At 29.5% G+C, this 17,205-nt stretch overlaps 2 protein-coding genes across 2 annotated transcripts in view; one reads left to right on the forward strand and one right to left on the reverse strand.

The window, feature by feature from the left end:
* The window catches only part of LOC107449779 (PCNA-interacting partner), a 299,013-nt gene that overhangs the window by 101,602 nt on the left and 180,206 nt on the right, over positions 1–17,205 (reverse strand). The window lies entirely within an intron of this gene.
* The window catches only part of LOC107453020 (protein lin-28 homolog), a 209,539-nt gene continuing 196,071 nt past the window's right edge, over positions 3,738–17,205 (forward strand). The window contains exon 1 of the mRNA XM_021147918.3: positions 3,738–4,385. Within this exon, the coding sequence (XP_021003577.1) occupies positions 4,370–4,385 (16 nt within the window). The 5' untranslated portion in view covers positions 3,738–4,369. The remainder of the gene's footprint in view (positions 4,386–17,205) is intronic.

Genomic DNA, 17,205 nt, shown 5'->3' on the forward strand with positions numbered 1-17,205 from the left:
ATATATATATATAGCCGCGTAACACCTTCTGCGATACACCACGGTTTAATGTTACTTTTCAAATAATAAATTAATGTGATAATATATTTTATTATAATGTTTGATAAATTTTGGAATTCGTCAGATTTGCAATATTGCGCTCTTATTGGTTTAATTCAAGAATCATGGAATTTAAATCTATGATAAAAAATATTTTAAATGAGAGATATACGGGTGATTCTCACGAAATATGACAATTCACAGTCTCTTTGCTCCAAGATCTAATACTATACTACTAAAAGAACTTTTAAGAAAGAAATTTAATAAATAGCATTGCTGTTAGCATTTTAAAATGGCTTTGCACTAGCATTGACTGTTTTGTATAGTTAAAAAATTTAATTGAATTTTCCTGTTATGTCACAAACAATAGTTCCAATAATAACTAGCTTCAAAACTTCCCATAAATTTTTTAATTTCAAATTTTTTGGACTCAATCTTCGTAAGTATTTCTAGCATATATGCAGAGGGTATTATTTCCAAAAATTTTGTTGAAAAAAATTTTTTTTGTCGATAATTTGTTAGTCACATGAAAATCTGTCGTTTTCCTGGCAACTTTTTTTTTAGTAATTTATAACCATAGCTCCAGGAATCAATATCTTAGGTTAATAGATTGATTAGAATACCATCAGAACATGTCTAATTGCAGGAAAAAAGAGCCAACTTTCTGAGCCAAAATGCATTTCAAAAATTTTTGCAAGATGAGTAGGTTTTTGTGTTGTCCTTTTCCTGTCCTCTTGAAATCATTTATAACATAAACTATTTACATTTACCTTAGTTATTTTAAGAAATCGTGGTGTTTTCCGCGGAAAGTAAACGACTTAGGCCAAAATGTTAAATTAAAGTAATGTTAAATGCTGTAAAAGGGCAAAATTGTCATTATCCTGGCTGTCATTTTCCTGGCTTATAAATTCCAGGACATTAACACAGTTATAAGACAATTTTTTAAACACTATAATGCAAAGAGGGAAAGCAAATATTAACCTAATACCCAGTTTATGAAAAATTGTAATATGCTCGTATGTAAGTAAAGTTATTTATTTATTTAATGATTGGTTATTATACACAATTTTATTCTGTACATATCAGCAACAAAAATATTTTTGATTCTTTCTACCGTGGATAAAAGAATTAATTTAAACAAATCAAGGTTTATATAACACAAAGGCGTTAGGCTTTTTTTTTTTCAAAACTCAGATAGTTAAAAATATAATGGATAAACTAAGAACGTAACTGTACAATTTAATTCTGTCAGTCTTTAAACGCTGCTTGGGTGTATAAATTAAGAAATGTAATAAAGTTGTCAAATAAAATGGTTTGAAATATTTTAAATTTAAATAATATTAAAAAAAAATTTCCGATGTAAATTATTATAAAATTCTAATGCAAATTTTGATAAAATTTATTAAAAAATTTCTTAGATTATCATTTTCATTGTAGGAGAAGCTTTTGAAGTTGTTCATAAAGATATTAAGGTTAACTATATTATTCGTGCTAACTATTCGTGCTTACTATTAGCTTTAAATCACTGTTTTCTTAACTTCTAAACTAATATGTCATTTTCCTGGCATTCAAAATTTGGTGAATTTCAATTTTATTTTTTTCCTTGAGCAAATGTCAGTAAACTTCTCTGCTGTCTGTAAGATATTAATAAATGTAACTAAATAAATACTAGTACTTTATTATTTATACCATACGTACTAATAAATGTAACTAAATAAATACTAGTACTTTTAATACTAGTACTTTTAAAGCTTATTAAATATATAATTTATGTTTATAAGCATCGAAAAATGACTTGTTCTTTAAATTTACTGATTTAACTAATTAATTCTTCATTTGGTGTCTGACAAATTGAGTTACTGTCTGTAAAAATTCATGAGAGTGTTGAGCTTAAATGCGATTTTATATGTTTAATAATTAGTTGGCAATAATTATAAAATAATTTTCAGTTATAATTAATTTAAGTTAGAAATAAAAAGGAATTTAACTACATTGTTTTTAAATAATCTTAAGCATTATTAGTATATTTTATCATAGTACCGATTGGTACATGTAAAAAAATAATTATTAATAAATAATAATAAGAAAATCATTATTCTTGCAGACTCTGCTCTCGTTAGCAGTTTTAAGAGAGGTAACACATCAACGTCTTCAATAGTTGCAAACGTTACATTTTTATCACTTAATTATGTTTTAATAAAAAAAAGAAAGAAAATTAGTATTAATTCTTTGACATAAAGATGAGTCACGTTTTTAATTCTGGGTCAATGAATTGAAGGGATAGTTACTGACTAACACTGAATTAAATTCAGTGACCTATCAGAAAACATTAAGGGTAAAATGATGAACAGTTCAAAAGTGTTGAAATCTTAATAAGGTGAATTGAATGAAGTTGAACCATAGTTATCAAGATTATATTCACATCCAATCACTCTGTTAGGGTTGCAACCAATTTAAACAATTCAACACGCTCTTACATTTCCAACCATGAAACACAACAGAAGTCCGTTACAGTTACGATTAGGAATAGTTAATGAAAATTTTATTATAACGAACCGGTCGTTTAAAGCAAACACACATATTTAAGTTCAAAATAGCCACGCAAAGATTAAAAAGAATTGTTGAAGAATTGATTAGAAACAGGCATATATCCCTCTTTTTGGACAACTATTTTGCTTTAATATACATACCTAGATTAGACTATGTTTTCCTTCAAATTGTAGGTTGATTGACACAGTTCTGTACTTTACGAAAAGCAGAAATGTTTGAGTAAAAAGTTTTTGAAAGATGTGCAATACCTGAAAATGTGTTTATGGCAGTGAATGTTGATTTTAAGTTGTATTTTTTAAGTTGTTTTAAGTTGATTTTAAATTAAATAAAGGGCGCAGTATGTGGAATTAGCAAAGAGGTGTATTCTCTCGAAGTGAATGGAGAGAGCATTTAACTTGGAACTTAGTGGAAGAACTTAGCCAGTGGTCGCCCACAAATTGCATTATAAGGAAATTAATGTCTTCAATTTAAATCTCTTTTACGTATAATGTAGTTCACTGAAAAGTGTATTTCTTTTTTAAAAACATTTAAGGTCATTCATAAGGTTTTTTTTTCTTCTTTAAATAAAGAGTAAGAATATTTTTTGAGTGCTTGAAAAGTGCTTAAGAGGCGCTTATTTTTTGCTCAAAAATTTGGCTACTCCCCCTAATAATGTCTAGGATTATTATTCTACTTTAACCTTCACCTTTTTGTTTTTTATTTGACTAATTTATTTTATCAAAATTTAAATTTTATTTCTACTTTTGGCGAGACAGATCATGATACGAAAATATCCCCCAAAATTTTATCGCAATAGCGGAAACCCAGTAATTTTTTTAAAAACTTATTCTAAACATGCAATTTTTGTGTCTTTGTTGTATTTTAACGGTAAATTGAAAATTCGTCGTAATAGTGGAACATGTTGCTCTCATTATATCGAGCTTTCACCGTAATTTAATACTCGTTTTTACAAAACGGAGCAACGGAGACTTCTCTGCGACACATTAAGCGCTGGAAAAAAAAAAAGTTAATAGGTGTTTCCTTCTGTCATGCTTTTCATCCGAGGGAACCACGTGTTTTAATCAAGGCGTGGTTTAATATAAATACCACCGACCAATCCACACCCAGCAATCTTTCATCAAGAGGAAATCGCGCGTGCGTCAAGCTTCATTCCCATCCAATCGAAAAGCGTTTCTCTCAGGTTTTTTTTCTCTCAGCAGAGAGATGAATCTCCATCATAAAGACAAGCTGCGCTTTTACTGAGTTCAAAAATAATTTTGCATCCCTTTCTCTCTCTCCCCCCTCTTTTCGCTTTCGTCATTATTTTTATTTTTATATCTTCTCTCGCTCTCTCTCTCTCTCTTTCTCTCTTAGTAGTCTTCTTGTTTTTATTATGAGTGAAGTATGTGCTTTATTTTAAGAGCGCGTTTTTCTCTCTCGTCAAATCTCGCCGTGTCTGGCGCGATTTATTCAGAGAAGGGGTCGAAAACAATAAAATAAAAGGAATTCCGGTAATTTTAAGAGAGCCAAAACAATTGAAAGAGCAGACGTAGACAGGTTCGGGAGTGGAAGGTATATTTTAATGCGAGCCAAGTCCGAGTTATTATTGGAAGGAAAAAAGAAAGAAAATAAAGAAAGAAAAGTTGAGAACTTTTTATTTTTATTTTGTTCTTTCTTCTCCGAAGAGATGTCGTCTTATGTGCCGGAGATGTCTTTCATAACTTTTATCTGAACAGTTGTTCTACGAAGAGTTCGACACGGCTTTTCATTCATTCCTCTGCAGTTTAGAGAACGTTCTGTCATGACTGAAATTAAAAGTGAGTTCTTATTATTTTAAATTTTCTTTTAAATTTCAGAATTGTCAAATAATTAAATTATTTGAATCCTTCAAAGTATAATTTTCTCTTGTAATATTACATTAAAAAAAAACAATCTAAATTTTTGATGGATTTCCATTGATGGACCACCACAATCTTGATGGCAACCATCAATAATTCCATCATGAACCATTATATTTCTTGAGGGTAACCAGCATAGCCATCACCCCCATGTAAGAATGATTCATGATGCTCCAACATGAGAAAAGCAGCTAGTTTTGATAGTCTGTTCAACCATCCGAATCTTCAATCATAGTTTCTTAGAAATCAAATGTTGGAACGATCATGAACAACCATCACCTCAATGTAGGAATTCGGACTGATTTTTGATGGTCCAACATAAAAAACAAAAGCAAATTATCTTGATTACATATTCTTGCTTAACCAACAATAATTATTATTAAACCATCACGAAAATGCATTGTTGTATCAAAACATATATATGATTCCATGATGGTCCATAAGGACCATCATGGTATCTTAGAAATCAAACGTTGGAACAATCATAAACAACCATCATTCCAATGCATGAATTTGGACTGATTTATGATGGTCCAAACATAAAAAAACGAAATTGTTTTGATGTGGTTTAATCCTGAGAACCAATAAGAATTCCCATTAAACCATCATGGAAATGGAACCATCACGGATTGTTGGTCCATGAGATTAAAATTGCTCTTGATGGTTAACCATCATAATATTAAAGTACCATTTTCCATCATGAAATTATGAAAACTTGTTGGCATATTAAAAACCATGAATGCATAATAGAAAATCTTGGATGATGGTGACCATCAAATTATGTTGAACCATCATGAATCGCACTCAAATCAACAAAAACAATCAAAATGTTTTAATAGGGCCCTCAAGAATTTTGACTTGGGTAATCTTGGTTAGATTGTCTTATAAAAATGAATTTCATTTAGCTCATGACCTAAAATTAATTTGAATTTTTATAATTTGGGGAGAAGGGTGGGATTTTCCAAATTTTACCTGCTACAGAGAATTACCGAATTTATTAATCCTCTCTTGAAATGTTCTATTGAAATGTGTCTTGAAATCTTTCGAATGACTAGCAACGAAAAATGATCAAATGAACGAACACAAAATAGCTCACCAGCTTCTCTTCATGACCGGACGCTAGCCTTTACTGTTATCCACGCAAACCCCTCCTTCATTGGCTGAAACAGATCACGCAAAAGATGCGTCGCAAGAGCAAAACGAAAAATCTAGTTCTTTGTAAAAGTCTCAGTATTTTCTAATTAGTTTAATGTTTCGATACAATCAGCAAAATTAATAAGAAAGTAGTGAGTAAAAGTATGCGATTTAAAAAAAGTGAATTCGCAAATAAACCTCTCCTAAGGCCGCTATTCTTGGGTTATTGCACTCCATTCGACATAAATAAAGCTAATTGAAAAAGGAATGCTATTACCGTGATTGACCGAAATCAAGAGAATGTCGATAGTCAACAATCACATCGTCGCTTTGGCGAATGTCCGAAATATTTCTTATATTTGATTCGATATTAATTTATTCTTTGACATTTCTTCTATATTTTTATAACTGCTGAGGATAGGTAAGGAAAAGTGTTCGGAGTACTGGTTAAATGCATATATTGGGCAATAGCCCTTGACCTTAAAGAAACATTGATGTCGAGCATATCAGGCAAATGTATACCGAGCAGTGAAACATTGATATAGGGCATACCGGGCAATGGCACTTAATTACACCTAGCATATATTTCGAACATTTACCTAGGTGATTGTCGACATTTTCCAGTGGAAGTCAACAATCACCCATTTCGGTTATGCACAGTAACATATATATACCTCCACTGGTACAATTTAACGAATTAAAATTCGAAGTTATTTTTCCAATTACTTTACATCTTTCATTCGTTTAGGTGCAAATATTCACTTTTCCCTGATTCTATCTTTATATTTAAATTAAATATTGTTCTATTCTTGTTTGAAGCAATTAAAGCGACATATACGAGTGTAGACGAAAGAAAAAAATTCTTTTAGGATTGGGACATTAGTATGATTTAAAAATGTTTCGAATGCTAGCAGCATTTTCTTTTTTTTTTTTTTCTTTCTAACTACACTGGTTGTCACTCCAAACAAATATTCTTTCTGAATAAAAACTGATGTTTATTAATGCAAACAATCAACATTTCCTTTATTTCAGGTTATTTATAAAACTAAATTTTAAAAATATTGTTATATGTATTTTTTTAAAAATGTTTTCTAAAAGTGAAAAGCATACAAATAAAATACAGAACGATTAATTTTAATCCACTTTAGGAGCTAATGGCCTATTATAGGAGGTATTTTTTTCTGTTTAATAATTCACATGCATAATTTGTTTCTTAAACACATGAACAAAGGCTATGCACATACACAAACTATAAATTCAAAATACCTGAATAACTTTTAATCTAGTAATAGGATTTTCATCCCCTAAGATGCCACTCAGATACTATTTTGAGGGTTTGACCTTTAAAAATAGAATCTGATATACGCAGATATTAGATACAAAATAGTGTTCTCTTTGAATAAACATACTTTCGGAATGATTTGTTTCGCCAAATATAGCCACTACTTAAGAAATATGGATTCAGTAGAGGAATTGAAGTTAAGGAGAGAACATAATTTTACTTTTTGCGCCTTCGATTTCTATGAACATTGAAACATTTTTGCACACAGTCCTAAGATCTATTTATCCAAGGATATTTCCGTACAAAAAGTAATTTTTGATAATTATCTATTATGATTTATTATTTCAATTTATATTAGTCAAAAAAAATTTTGAATTATGAAATACACAAAATTATCTCGATCCAATATTTAAAGTTATCAAATTTTTCAACATACGATTTTTTAAAATTTGATAACTCAGACACTATTCGATTGATTTTATTAACATTTTGTCCTTTAAAATTACGCTGTTTAACATGAAGTTAAAAAATTTTATATTTCAGAATTCAACGTTTCTTCGCTGGATAGATGTAAATAAAAAAACTATTAAAAACAGTTTTTTTTTTGATAAATGAATTTTATTATTTGCAAAAAAATAGTGGATTCGTTGAAAAAGTTCCAGCGAAATGGAGATGTAAACAAAAAATGAAATTAACAATTAGAAAAAGTCAAGAAAATCAAAAAGATTATCAAGAAGGTCAAGAATTCAAAAACATCTTTTTCAATTGTATTTTCCTTTGTGCATTGTATATAAAAGTCAAAAATTATTTAAAAATGAATGGTTTTGGGGTCTGAAAGCAGAAATTTTTTTTGTGGCAATCTTTTTACTTTTCGAAAATATCTTTCCATGCGCATTATAACTGTAAATATGAAAAGTAATGAAAAGTTTTTTATGAAAGTTTTTTCTCAAACCTTTTTTCGATTAAACATTACAGTAGAAAATAATTATTATGTATTAACATGCTATGTTCTACATAATGTGTGTGTCATTACTCACATCATTAGTCATAAGTCACATAGGGTATATTATTTGTTGCGTCAGTATATATTAAGTAAATATTATTTTTAAAAAAAATCAATTTTAAGGCATTTGTTTGCTTGTGTCTCTTTTAACTCCAGAATCATTTGGACTCGAGTGGATAAATGAAAAGTAATTTTTTAACGATTGAAAATTTGAACTAGATATAGGGAGAATGTGAACTCATTGTAGGAATTGAACAATATGAATGAATACTTAGTGATCAACGTTTTATAGTTAGCTCTTCTGCTCTCAATCTTTTTACTTAAAAAGCAAATTCTATTCAGTGAAAACTGATAGTGGTAATAAACAAAAATTGATTTTTATATTGTTTGAATCTTGTCAAGAATATGATTCTGTTCAGGGAAAACTGATTGTTGTAAGTAAATAACGGTTTGCTGCCTTTTCCTCAATATTACACCTCTCTGCTAGTTCGTCTTTGAGTCTGCGATTGTTTTCTTATTGACTACCAGTTACATCAGTACTGTAACCTTGGCGCCAATCATCCAAAGTTATACTGCCAAGGATCAGGTCGTTTTGTTTGCTTTTGCCATCAGTTTTATTACTGAAGAAAGTATTAATATTGATTTTCATTTTTTATAATATTATTGATTTTAATTTTATTTATAATTTTTTTTAGACTGAACCTCTAGGAATAAAAATGATTTAATATAATGGTGATTTCCATACATAGCGTCTTAAATTATTGATTTCTAGGGGGGCTAAGTCTCCTGCTCGCTGACACTCACTAACCCCGATGTGTGCTTCGCAATAATTACTGTTCCTTGGCATAAAGCAGATGAAGTTATTCCACTAAAGATGTATGTGTTAAAAAGAACACTTGTGCCTGAACTTTCCATGTCCAAATATTTCCTTTGTGATACTATTTAGATCTATAAATGAACATAAATCATTTTCAAAATAATCATTTTTTGAAATAAAAGTATATTAATTGTATAATTAATTATATATTCATATTAACAGTAAAATTAAAATAATTATACATTATAGGTAAAATAGAAATAATTGTAAATTAAAAGTAAAATTAAAAGTACATTGTTATAATAAATTTCATTTGCTCACAACTGTAATTTAATATTTTTGTTTACCAAAGAAGCGCGTGTTTTTCAAATGCAATTTTTGCTTTCATCACTTTGTGCTGAAAGTTAAGTTCTAAATCATTTAACGAATCTCTTTAGTCGTAATTCATAATAGTATATTAATGTCATTTGCACCAAAAAATAATGATTGTAAACGGTTAATACGGTCAGACGCTGATTTAAATAACTTTATCTTAAAATGTAAAGTAGAATTACACTATTCTAATTATAATAATAATAAAAACAATCCTCTTCCTAAACTCTTAATTTAGAAATCGAACAAAATCAAAAACGTAATAATAGCAGTACAGGTAAATTGTAACCTTTAAATTAGGGAAACAAAAATATTTATAGGAAAACAATAACTTTATGACTTACATCAATTTCATACTGATGAAAACCAAACCAATGTGAAAATTAATGTGGGAAAATGTAAATGGGGGGGGGGGTGTCATGTGATTTTCCAGTCAATAAAAGTGTATCGACAACAATAGTAAACTGTGATGCCATCATTAGATTTTTATATTGTAAGATATATGGAATAAAACGAGTAATATTAAAATTCCTTCAATTCCTAATTAGGACAACAAAGAAAAATTTTATTTTAGTCACTTTTTATTAAATAATTAAAATTTTTTCTTCCATATAAAACTAAAGTTATTTAAATAAATTTAACTAATGAATTAATTGCATCTAAAAATACGTCTTTTAACACTAGCTAAATGAATAAAGAAAGCTCTATTTTCGATTTTTTTTATAGTTATATTTTTAATTTAGGGACATTTTAAGAATGGAGTTTTTTCATTGGTTTAGAAATTGGTAAGCTATCGTTTTACATTAAAATATAGGGGACTCAGTTTTATCAAATATTTTATCGATAACATCAGTGATGTTTGTCAACTTATAGCTCTAATAAAAAGCGTTGTTTATTGCAAGTTCCGTAATATTAAATTATTTTTTATTCGTTAAGGTATATTATCTGAATTATCAACGTGATCATTGTAGAATAGGCGAATTACGCCACCAAATTAGCATTGTAGCAAGTTATATGAAACCACTTGCTTATTTTGTTAATAAGTTATACTTTTTAATTCCGTTATTATAAAACTAGATAATTTAAAATCAACGGTAATTGAATTTTTTTTTTATAAATAAGTTACTGTACGTAATTTAAATAATGGAGAAAAAAAACTAATTTGTTGTAGAGAGACGGAAAAAAAAAACGCCAAAGATATTATTAACACCAATGATAATTAATTTTCGTAATAGTTACTGATTGAAGTAGTAACGATACGCAAAATAAAAAAAAAAGCAAAATTAAAAGAGAAACGGTAATAACTTGTTTAATAAATAAATTAAAAAAATTAGCAAACTATCATTGACGTCAATCATTTCGTGGCGGCTCCGAGGATACAGCGAGGATACTCTTCACTGCAAGATAGTAAATTCAGTTTAAAATTTCATCTGTAGCTTTTTTTATATGTACATTATTTGTCTAGAGCTTCTATGGTTCAGGAGATAGAGCGTTCGCCTTCTAATGAAGTGAACCGGGTTCGAATCAGAGTGATGGCTGGTCGATACGAATTCCTCACCCGGCTCGTACCGACCACAGTGCTAACTTAAAAATATCATCTATGGTAGACGGATCATGGGGTAGAGTTCCCTTGTCGTCAGTCTAACCGTGGGAGATTTTCGTAGTTTTCCTTTACATATTACACAAAAGCGGGTTAGTTCCTTTTAAAAGTCCTTCATGAAGGAAAATCTTACCCAATACTTGATTCCTTGTTTTCTGGATTGAAACTTATAAGGCTAACAAGTTGAAGATTGGCATTCGTATTGAAACTTACAAGGCTAACAAGTTGAAGATTGGCAATCGTATTGAAACTTACAAGGCTAACAAGTTAAAGATTGGCAATCGTAAATTAAAAATTTTATTCGACCGTTCGACTAGGGTCATAAAATTAAATGAGATGATACCTAGAAAGTGATAGGATAGTTCTAGGAATCAAAATGATTAATGGCCTGAGTGTTAAATCAAATAAATATAAGTATACTGTGTATCCCTATACTATAGTATACCCTACACTGTGTACCCCTATAAGTTTACTATTATATTACGAATTTATATACAGTATACTCTCGATATATCGAGCTTTGATATCTCAAAAACCTTGTTACTTCAAAAATGCATTTTTTTTTCCATTAGACTTTTGTTATCCACACAATGTTAATTTGAATTCCTATGTAGAAGCGTTTCTTCTCAAAACCTAGTTATGTCGAATTTTTTACGAAATAGAAATTGTTTTTGAAAAAAATCCCATTGTAAAATTTTTTTAACCAATCATTTCCTATTTAATGCATAATTTTTTGTTGTCTTACTTTGAAAAACGAAATTATCATTGTTGTTTTCAGACTTATAGTCAACAATCATTACATACATATTAAATAGGGGTTATTCTTATGTTTCGTGACTCAAATGTTTAGAGTAATATTTTAGAATATATTTTTTCTACTTTTTAGAACACGTCTGGTTCTGAACTTATCTCGAAAACTTTTAGCCTCCCTTCTACTTTGAGATATTGAGACTAAACTGTATTTTGACCACTTTTTAACTTTTTAATTATTACTTTTCCAAGTTATTTTATTAACTTTCCAATTATTTTACTTTACACATTAACTCTCTTTTGATCCTTAGTTAGAACCAGGCAGCTTTTCTGCACAAAAAGAAAAAGAAAAGAGATTTAACTATTATTCAAATGTTATCACATTGAACAGAAGGGATATTTTTACAAATTGGTTAATGTATATTGACAAAAAAAAATACTTATTAGTTAATATAATTAGTATAATGATAGAATTAGTCAATATAATTTTATTATAATTATTGAATTATATATTTAAAATTACATGGTTTTATCATGCAGTTCAGATAGCATAACCATTCATTCAAATTTGTAAATGCCTCATGTCCTTTTCAGGTAACAAAAGTAGCCATATTTTAAGTTCCCTATTCTTTAAAACTTAAAATTTATCAAATTTTTACATAAATATGAGAAGAAATATTTAATTTAAATCGATCATAGGTAAAAGCAAATCGATGTCACTAGAACAAGGATTCCCATGGAATTGCCCCATAGGTTCTTGGTAACGTGGGACTGATCAATTTCCCTATACACTAAAGAAATATAACATTTTCTGAAATAATTACAGCAATATTATTACTTTCTTTGAGGGAAAATATTTTAACAGATTCCGTTTTAGATATAAACTCTATTTATTGATTAGATTTAATATATAATTATTTTAAAAGTACATATATTAAATTAATAGCGTGTTATTGTGAGTGATCGAAATTGGTAGTTTCCGACTTTCACCCATGAATGTTAACAATCACATAGTGGCTTTGGTAAATGTCAGAAATATATTTTGAGGTCTAGTTAAGTGCCACTGCCCGGTATGCCCTACATCTATGTTTTTAAGGTGAAGTGTCACTGCCAAGTATGCATTTAACCGATACTCCGAATACTGATCATTTTAAAATCATCAGTATTCGGTCACCATCACCATCACTATTAAAATCTCAGTATTTATTGATGTTTATAAAAAATATCAAATAAGTATAGTAATATCAGCGAATAAATTAATATCAAATCGGATAAAACAAATATTTTCGACATTCACCAAAGCGACTATGTGATTGTTGACATTCACCGGTGAAAGTCGACATTCCCTTGATTTCGATCATTCACCGTAACATATACACAAAGCTTGTAATAAAAAGTAAAAATAACAATTATAAAACGGGTACCTAGCTAAGGTATTAATTTAAATAAGTTTTTCTTAAAATATTGCGTGATAATCTAATACTTTATAACAAAAAAACACTACTTTTAATTTTAAGCTTTAAATTTGTATAACATTCAAACTTTTAATAAGTAGCAAAAAATATATAGAAAGGTTAATTGATACAATTGTAAATAGGGGTCGTTTAAATATGCCAGCTTTACCGCAATGTAGAGAATATTTTATAAAATGATAGACATTTCAAAACTATAATTAGTAAACTTTTAGTTAATTTTTTTCATATTTCAGAAAGTTCACCAGGGACTAAGTGATAGACATTTCAAAACTATAATTAGTAAACTTTTAGTTAATTTCTTAAACATTTTAGAAAGCTCACAAGGGACAATTGAGCAAATATAAGGTTTTTATATTTATTTGTGAATAGCATATAGTATTATGACGTTTTTTTTATTAAATAATTCATAAGTAGTAGACGGGTGGCCAAATAACTTCAATTAAAATTTTCCAAACTAAGAATTATCAGGAGAAAAAAAAACATTTATGCTATTAGTAGAGAAAATTTGCTCTCTTATGTCTGAAGATTATAGTAAATTTTGTTTTCTGAATATTACATAAGCAACTATAAGGGGGAGAGGAGTTTTGAAATTTGATCATTTTTGCTGACAAGGCCAAAGTCAAAATTCTTGATGGTTCCATCAAAAAATTTTGATGGTTTATGATGGTTTCAGAGAATTTCATGATGGTTCAACATCATCCAACATTTTCCATTATGCGTTCATGGTTTTTGATATGCCAACAAACTTCCATCATTCAATGATTCTACTTTAATAATATGATGGTTGACCATCAAAAGAATTTTGATTCTCATAGACGGACAATCCATGATGATCCACGATGGTTCATTTTCATGATGGTTTAATGGGATTTCTTGTTGGTTCTCAGGATGGAATATAACATCAAAACAACTTTTTTTCATGTTGGACAATCATAAATCAGTCCGAATTTCTACATTGGGATGATGGTCGTTCATGATCGTTCCAACATTTGACTTCTAAGAAACTATGATGGGAATTTCTGATGGTTTAATGTGAGCAAACCATCAAAACAAGTTGTTATTCTTATGTTGGACCATCATAAATCAGTCCTAATTTCTACATCCATTATGCTATGATGGTTATTTATGTTGGTTACCATCAAAAATATAATGGTTCATGATGGAATTATTGATGAATACCATCAAAATTATGTTGGTCCATCAATGGAAAACGATCAAAGATTTTGAGTTGGGAATCTACTCATATTATTATTTTTGAATAATTATCTAATGAATCGAAACATGTAAAGTCATTCATTTGCGTAAATCATTTGGTACTATAAAGTCTAAAAATATTTAAAAATAACGGGCTGGCAAACGCATAAATAAAATAAACGCATAAAGAGATAAGTTAAAAAGAATAAAAGCAGACGATAAAATTAGAACAAAAAGAGAGTTGTTGATTTTTCAGAGATTAGTTTTTGTTTTTCGAAATTCAGGTTTGTACTAACCCGTTACGGGTTTTCTCTATGTTTGAAAAGTTGTTACTTTCCCGTTACGGGAACTTTAATTCCATTACTGTAGTTGCTGTTGTAAATAAATGTTTTTTTATAAAAAATACAGAACTTTTCTTTAATATAGCTTGATACGCTACAGTACATTTTTAAAAATTTAGAGTATTTTTTTTCTTCGAAAAACTATTAAGGTCAATTAAAATGGTAACCATGGTTCTTATAGATTTAAAATAGTGGTCCTAAATATACTTATAATAATTTCAATTTTTTTAAATCAATTTATCATTTAGAGCTCTAAATAGATCGCCAGTAAAGTAATATATTTGTAATACTTTCAGATCCAATGATTAGGCTTACATAGTGTGTCAAACAAATAAGCTACTTCAATTTTTAAAATTTGCGTTTAGTGTTGAAAAGGTGTATTTTGCACTTTTTCGTAAATACGCTTTTTAGGCTACGTTAATTTTCGCATTTCAAACTATGTCCAGTTTAAGTACGCATATTGAGTTTATGTCCAAAATAAATAGCTAGTCGACGATTCTTGTTCTTGGAACATTTTCAATAAAAGTAGATTTTTTTCCCTCCCTTTTAAAGCTTTCGGTTTATTTGTAGGACACGACTCATTTTCCTTCAAAACTCTCATTTATTCAATAGTTTCTGAAATTAGTGTTGATGTTTATGTAAAAAAAATGAAAAATTATTTCCCCCTTCAACTGAAACCATCAAGTTTCTATTTTTGTATTCATTCAGCATGTGCCATTTTCAGTAATCAGCTAAACTTAGACTAACTATTCCTAAAANAAACAAATAAGCTACTTCAATTTTTAAAATTTGTGTTTAATGTTGAAAAGGTGTATTTTGCACTTTTTCGTAAATACGCTTTTTAGGCTACGTTAATTTTCGCATTTCAAACTATGTCCAGTTTAAGTACGCATATTGAGTTTATGTCCAAAATAAATAGCTAGTCGACGATTCTTGTTCTTGGAACATTTTCAATAAAAGTAGATTTTTTTCCCTCCCTTTTAAAGCTTTCGGTTTATTTGTAGGACACGACTCATTTTCCTTCAAAACTCTCATTTATTCAATAGTTTCTGAAATTAGTGTTGATGTTTATGTAAAAAAAATGAAAAATTATTTCCCCCTTCAACTGAAACCATCAAGTTTCTATTTTTGTATTCATTCAGCATGTGCCATTTTCAGTAATCAGCTAAACTTAGACTAACTATTCCTAAAATTACAGTGTAGTGTGTCCACCACTACAAAAATACAATTGCAATTCACTAGTATATAAAATATGTTAACTAAATTCTATGTCGGGGTACCTTCTCATAGATGAAGGTTGATATTGTCGATAACTAACCATCCCCACATTGGTGACCCGTACGTGATGTGAACACTCCTACATTGACAGACAGAAACTCCTATTTCGCCTATCGCCTACTTCGACTGATCGTCCACATTGAACAGTTCACTTGCTACTTGTGACTGCGACATTATCGACCTCCTCGTGCTATTGCTACTCAGTTTCGATCACACACAACGTACAACGTATGCACTCGACTGCTAACGGCAACACAGGAGCGACCATGAACTCAATGCAGTTCTCACGATTAGCATTAAGAACGGTGATCTTAATACAGTTCTCCCGGCTACTCACAAAAACAAAGTATCAACTAGTGGTATCCGTTCGTCAAATTCTATCACAGCTATAATTCTGGTGGGGCAGTACTGTAGTGTGTCCACCACTACAAAAATTAAATTCCAATTCACCAGTATATAAGACATGTTAACCCGTTTCGATGTCGGGGTACCTTTTCATAGATGAAGGTTGACTAACATCGCCACATATAGTTTTCTTAAATATTTCATTAAAAGTATATGAGGATATAGTTACCAAACCCGAGGTGCATAGGCTCTAGGTTGTATTGTTGCCAGGATATAGTTTTTTTTTTAATATTACCTTGTTAGTTTTGTATAGTTTTTTTTCAACAGTCTTGTACTTATTTTTATTTCTATTTACAAATTTTTTTAAATCGGTATTTACCTTTATAAGGCCATGGGAAGTTTTTTTTAAATATGTAATGGAAACGACGGGGAGTTATTTCCCTCCTATAATTCGTTTGACAGAACTGCAGAAAATACAACAATACCAACTAAAAAAATATTTTTACATAAATGTAGTTAACAGTAAGGGTTAACTTGGGGTCAAAAAGCGAGGTCAACTTTATGGAGCTATTTTGACTTGTGTGTTATTCTATTTTTATTTTATATCCGACGTTGAACAGCCGACCCAGCTTTTTGGCTTACAACTACCAGTGTTCATCTCCGTAGCCTTGTAATTTTAAACCAATCCAGAAGACAAGGAAACTCCTGGATCAGTACTCCCAGAGGTATGATTTGTTATGGGAACATGGAGGACTTTGTGACTCGACATATATAACGTGCAGCAATCATACTACACGGGGAGTCTTCAGCGGAGGGGATCGAACCCACGACCTCTTGGACATGGGCCCAGTGCCCTACCAATTAGGCTATCCCTGCCCTGTCTTGTGTGCTATAAGTTCGTTCATTTGATCATTTTTCATCGAATTTATTTATAGTTATGAACACAGAATTTATTATTATAGAAGTTCAATTTTATCGCCAATTCCTTTTGACTTATAAAATTTTGAAATCTCCCCACCAATAACAACAAAAAAAGTTTTAAAAATCTAATACATTTCATTTAAATAGTTAAATTAATTTCCTTTTATAAATCAATTTCAATCCCAAAATTATTTATAATTGATCCAAATTTTCTTAGAGCATTATAT

The sequence above is a fragment of the Parasteatoda tepidariorum genome, chromosome 1 (genome assembly GCF_043381705.1).
Source record: "Parasteatoda tepidariorum isolate YZ-2023 chromosome 1, CAS_Ptep_4.0, whole genome shotgun sequence".
Taxonomy (NCBI): Eukaryota; Metazoa; Arthropoda; class Arachnida; order Araneae; family Theridiidae; genus Parasteatoda; species Parasteatoda tepidariorum.